This window comes from Phodopus roborovskii, unplaced genomic scaffold (assembly GCF_943737965.1).
Source record: "Phodopus roborovskii unplaced genomic scaffold, PHOROB, whole genome shotgun sequence".
Lineage (NCBI taxonomy): Eukaryota > Metazoa > Chordata > Mammalia > Rodentia > Cricetidae > Phodopus > Phodopus roborovskii.
The window spans coordinates 80,025-86,024 of NW_026126396.1; the positions used below are offsets into that span (position 1 = coordinate 80,025).

At 45.8% G+C, this 6,000-nt stretch overlaps 1 protein-coding gene across 1 annotated transcript in view; it reads right to left on the minus strand.

Moving 5' to 3' along the window:
- The window catches only part of LOC127218711 (latent-transforming growth factor beta-binding protein 1-like), a 52,715-nt gene extending 47,257 nt beyond the window's left edge, over positions 1-5,458 (minus strand). Inside the window, exons 1-2 of the mRNA XM_051179714.1 lie at positions 5,405-5,458; positions 82-165 (exon numbers count right to left, since the gene is read on the minus strand). Coding sequence (XP_051035671.1) covers positions 82-165; positions 5,405-5,458 — 138 coding nt within the window. The remainder of the gene's footprint in view (positions 1-81; positions 166-5,404) is intronic.
- Positions 5,459-6,000: the final 542 nt, after the last annotated feature.

Consider the following 6,000-nt stretch of genomic DNA (forward strand, 5'->3'; position numbering starts at 1 on the left):
CGGCAAGGTAGCCGAATGGCACTTTCCTAGCAACCTATACATTCGGGCTATACAGTTGGAAGCTCAAGCACTTTTTTTTACCTGAATATGCTCGGATACTGTCGGCAGGAGTTGGATTAAAACACTAGGTCGGGCCCCAGAAAAGGCTATCCGAAGTAGGTTTAGCTGTCCATTGGAAAGTGATTAGAGTTATTAGACCGAAGGATGGTTGTCTTTAGGATGATTCCCTGCTTGGTGGTACCCTGCTTCAGGCATTGGAGAATCGATAACGCAGGGAGGGCAGCAGGGGGCGCATGTGTTGATGAAAAAATGGCAGAGGCTGCCCTGGTCCTTGTAGAATGGAACTTGTAGGTAGATGTGTGTGTGTGTGTGTGTGTGTGTGTGTGTGTGTGTGTGTGTGTGTGTGTGTGTGTCTGTCTGTCTGTCTGTCTGTCTGTCTGTCTGTCTGTCTGTCTGTCTGTCTGTCTGTGGTTGGGGGTGTGAAAGAGAGTTTTGGAGAAAACCAGGAAATGACATCTTTACTGCTAAAACATCTGAATTAAAAGAATGTTATCAACAGAATGCATGCTTTTAAATGCCTGAAATCACAAGTCCATTATAATAGCTGTATACTTTTTTTAAAAAGTCTGGAGAAATATCTCAGTGACTAAGTGCACTAGCTGCTCTTTCAGAGGACCTAGATTGGATTCCCAGCACCCACATGTTGGTTCACAACCACCTATAACTCCAGTTCCATGGGATTTGATGCCCACTTCTGACCTCTAGATGCCCATACACATATGCAGACAAAACAGACAAAAATTTTAAAGTATAAACTAAGAAGGGTCTTTTCCGGGGCTTTGGTTTTCTCTTGTATTAATTATTATGATTATCTTGAATTTGCTTGCTTTCTATGCATCAGCCTGAGACAACTGGTAGCAAGTGATAATGATTTAAGAAATACTGATGATGAAAAAAATTTTCAAGTTGAGGAATCTCTTGACCTACTTTTCTCTGTGTCTTGCAGAAATAGTGGCAAGTGTTTGATTTGAGAAGACTGGGCCTCAAGCCCAGCTGCCAGAACACCCACTTCCTTCCAGAACACTTCACTGTCTCAGAGTCACTGTCATCCAAGAATTACACCTGGGCCCCAGCCTAAAATGATTATCAGTTAATACAGGGCACAGGCATTTCACCTCTACTCTCAGAAGCCCTGCTTCCTCAACACATGCCAATGGGGTGAAAAGTCCCTTCCAGTCCTACCAGCTTGTCCCTCTGTGCAAGGTAATTCCAATTCAACCTCAGATGGAGGTCAAAGTGAACCATAGCCAGGAAGAGGGTTAAGATGCTGTCTCATGTCTGCACCTTTGGGTTCTGTGTGAAACATAGAAGACTAGGGAACAAATGCCTATCTACAGCCTGCTAAGTCAAAGGCATAAAGACACAGAGCATCCTTGTATCTATCTGGAGCTACAAAGTATCCCAAGGCACAAAGCCTTTGTGTCTGATTGGGGAAACAAGATCTAAATAAAGCATTAAATGAAGATAAACAACTGAATTAAGTAAATTCAGCCTAGAGAAAAATAACAGAAATCTCACAAGGCAGGATTTGATTTCCACGGTCCTATATCACAGAATAGCCGATAATTCTTTGTCATATTGTGAACAATTCACACACACACACACAAAAAAACCACCACACATGTTTCCTAACTGCAATGAAGATATGAAGATTTTGGGTGTCATATAGGGGTCTTCCTAAGTAGGCAGTTGCAGTGGACAGGGACTGGGGAGGAAGTATGAGGCAAAGCTGAGAGCATTTTGACAAGAGAGACCACAGTGTGGGAAGTGAGGAAGAGAGTTGCCAAGGAAGGTCAGAAACGACCCAGGACAGCATCACCATCAAGAAGTCTTCAGTAGTCTTCAGTAGTGAATGGGTCTCCAAGGACCAGGATGGCTGGGTGACATATGCCAATGCTGCTTCCAGCACAGGAGAAGCAGCTGTCTGCAGAGGTCACAGCTTGGAGCACTCTCAGGACCTAGCCTTGCTACTTTGAACAAGTCATTCCACCTGTCTAGATTTCTGTTTCTAGATAATGTGGGACTCTGCTTGGAATCACTGTATTTGCAATGAAACTGGCTTTTACTCAATTCTGTGGCTCCACAGGAAAGTGTTTCCTGGGGATATAACTCAGAAGGGAAGAGCACCTGCTGTGCAACCACAAGGACCTGAGTTCAAATCCCCAGCACCCACACAAAAGCAGAAGATGGTCGAAAGAGCTTGCAACCCCAGCACTGTAGAGAAGGAGGAAGGGGAAAAAAGTAATGCTGGATGTTGCTGGCCATCAGCCTGGCTCCAGATTCAGTGAGAGACACTGTCTCAAGGAAATAAGGCAGAAATGAAAACACCGGACATCCAATGTCCTCCCCTGGCCTTTGAACCAACATAAAGATAAGTGCACACACACACACACACACACACACACACACACACACACACCAGTTACATATACCATGCACACACCAAAAAGAAAAAATTATAAATGTTTTCTACCATTGAAAATATACAATGCAATCTTTTCTCTCGACCGCAGTGGGGGGGGGGAGCATTTCTGATGCATCTTTATTCAATTTATAACCTCCCATGTAAGTAATCTCTAGTGGGAATGTTCATACCATCCCTAGGAGCCCATACACATGCTAGAGCATATATGTGTCTACACGACCATAAATATACAGATATATACATGAGCAAGCAGCCTCACTTGGGAGCTTCTGGCAGATGCCAGCAAAGTCAGTTTTCCATACAAGTCTCTTGTTATTTACATAACTAGCAAGATAATCCTTAAGAATTGCGCTATGTTCCATATGTAATATCACACGAGATCCCTGCTCATCTCAAATACTGAACACACTATTAATCCTTAAAGTGAAAGCCCAGTTTCTGTCAGCCATTGAAATCAGCCTTTGTCAAGTTTCAACCAAGCTCAATGCCACAGTCCCTGGACCCAAACCCCCCTAGGGTTTAGGGTCCATTTATATTGGCAGTACACAAGTTCCTTGTTCAAAAACCAAGCCTTTACAGATCTCATAAAACTTCTTGGACTTCAGATGGTTTTCAGAAAACAATACTCAGATGAGCTAAGTGTAAATGAATTAGAAAAGAGGATTGTGTTTCCCATTAAAACCCATGGGGTTGAAGATTAGGGAAGAAAGAGAGGCTGGCAAATGCCAAACATTTCAAAGCACTTTGAGGCCATTAGTCAAACTCAGAATGCAGCCACCTTCCCTCATCTCCTCATTTTATGAGTTTTGTAATTGAAAAGCTTTTCCTACATTTAGGATTAGCTACAAATCAAATTTTGTGGCTGCCTATGATTTAAAAAAAAAAAAAAAAAAAAAAAAGCTCCCACAGCCACGTGTGTTTTCTCCAGCCAAGGATTTCATGAAGCCCCCAACTCTGCCCTTTCTAGTCTCATCAAGAAATTCCTAGAAAAAGAAAAGGAGAGACCAAGGGACAGCTGTTGAAAAGTCATGAGTCTGTACTCAATGTGAAGAGGGAAATTGAAGGACAGAGGAAGGGGAATGTGATGCTACAATCTACATGAGTGTCTTCCAAGGGCCTGTCTTAAAGTCTTGGTCCCCCGTGTTTCAAGGGGGCAATGGAACCTTAAGCAGAAGCAGGTTTGCCAGAAGTCTATGTGTCATTGGGGGGGGGGGGTGTGGATTCAAGAGGGATTATGGGACCATGATATTTTCCCATTGCTCTTTTTACTTCCCAAGTCACCAGGTGAGAAGTTTGTTTTGCCATGAACCCCTGCCATGATGTACTGTCTCAGGAGAGACCAAGAGAAATCATGGCCTGGAACTTCCAAATCCATAAACTAAACAAGTCTTTCACTTGTAAGTTTATTATCCAAGGTATTTCATTAGAACAACAAAACAGAGCTGAATGGTACAAGAAAGAGAGATGGTTTGACAGGAAAAGAAACATAATACAGGAATAGGCACACGAGCATAGTAGGGGAAGGCAAGAGACCAGGGAATGAAGATGTCACAGACAGAGATAAATGAAGATGAAGGGGAAACAACTGAGAGGACAAATGAAAACCTAAGAGCTGTGATGCATGCCTATGAGCCCAGCACTTTAGGAAAATAGCAAAGCAGAGGGAGAGAGAGAGAACAACTCTAGGAGGGAGGGGGAGAGGGAGGGAGGGAGGGAGGGAGGGAGGGAGGGAGGACCTGTGAGCATGACCTCTCAGGATGCTGGCTCTCATTCTGGAAGCCATTTCTGGCCAGTTCTGACCTGATCAGCTCATCAACCCAAACTTATACGGTGTGGCTGGCTGCCTTGCACCTCACACAAAGCAGAAGAGACTTGTAATTTCACTCCTTGCATACATAACCTAGGAGGCAGAGAGGGAATCATCAAGTCCAGATAGATCCCAAATAAGTACCTAACGTTACTGCATGGAAAATAAGATTCACTGGGACACAGTATAGGTCAAATGATGTTTATTCGTGGAAAAATCACTTACACCTGAAACAAATGACTGCCGGTCCCAGCTCCAAGTATGACACCGGACCAGGAAGCAAGAGAGCTAGCTGGGGTCCAGACCTAACCTCTCCACAGGTCATGTCCACACCTGTGCCCACGCCCCAATGGGGCGTGGTCAGTGCAACAGGTGCAAGCAGGGTGGATATCTCACTACATAACTTGTTCTCACAATCCTCTTTCATGTACTGTAAACTGTTCTATCAGAAACCAGGAGTGAAGGCCAAGCATTGAGACACACACCTGTAATCTGGGGAGGCCAAGGCAGAAGAATCAGGAGTTCAAGACCAGCCTGAGCTGCACTGTGAAACAGCCTCAAAAAGATTTAAAGGCGGGGAGGAAAAGATTAGAAGTGTGTAACTTCCTCCCCCATACCTGGCTCAGGTTCAGTAAGAAATAACATGAAGTTGCACAGACAAAGAAGTTAGAATCTGTGTGCTGAGCTATGTTACCAAGACGAAGACAGGTCTGCCTTGAAAAGGAACACAGTGGAGGCAGCAGTAAGACCTGGGATTCTCAGCACTCCCCTCCCCCCCCCCTTCCCTTCCCTTAAAGCTCCTTTTAGTTGATGTTTAATAAATGTTTGTTGACTATCCACTAGGGTCTTAAACTTGCCAAAACTGAGAGATCTGCCCGCCATCACGATGAGCAAATATGTGGTGGAAAAAATGGGCGAGAAAGAGAAGTGGTGCGGTTCATGTTCTGTGGAAAGGGGCAGAGCTGGAGACCTGAGCGCCCTGAGGAAATGGCTGATACGAGTTGCTGCACTGCCAGCTGAGGCCACATGATGTCTGGGCCTGTGTAGTGAGGACCATGACTGGGTCCATGGCCCTACCTTAGTCGGGGTCTTTGTTGAATTGTATGACCTACCTTAGCAGCAAAGACCATGAGGAGGTCTATAGCCACCTGGGGCCATGTTGACATCTTAGGGCCTTGGGCCTACTAGACCATTTTTACCTGAGAGGACATAGTGACTTCCTGGCCTGAGCCATGTCTGGGTCGGTAACCTTACCGTAGCTGGGGTCTATGTTGATGTCCATGGTCCATGTTAGCACCAAAGACCATGTGGAAGCCCCTAAAGCCATGTTGATGTCCAAAGCTCAAGCTGAGCTAGCCCCACCCCTTGAGGGTCCTGATGGAGAGCACAAGAGAGCTGGTTCCATCCCCCTCCTCCCGCCACAGGAGAGCTGGCCCCAGTGGCTTGGGTGCTGGCCACTGCAGCAGGACTGCTGGCTCTACTTTCCACAGGAGAGCTGTCCCCCACAAAGCATGGTGGTGCTGGTGGTGTTATGGTTGCCAGAGAGCTGTTCCTGATGGCAGGGCTGTGGGAAAGCTGGCTCCGCCCCTCACCTGAGGGGAGGGGGTCTCAGCAGATGTCAGGCCTGACCAACTCAGCTACCACCCAGATACACATCTAGGCTTAGAATGGGCACGACCCAACATCTACCCCATCTATGACCTGCTGG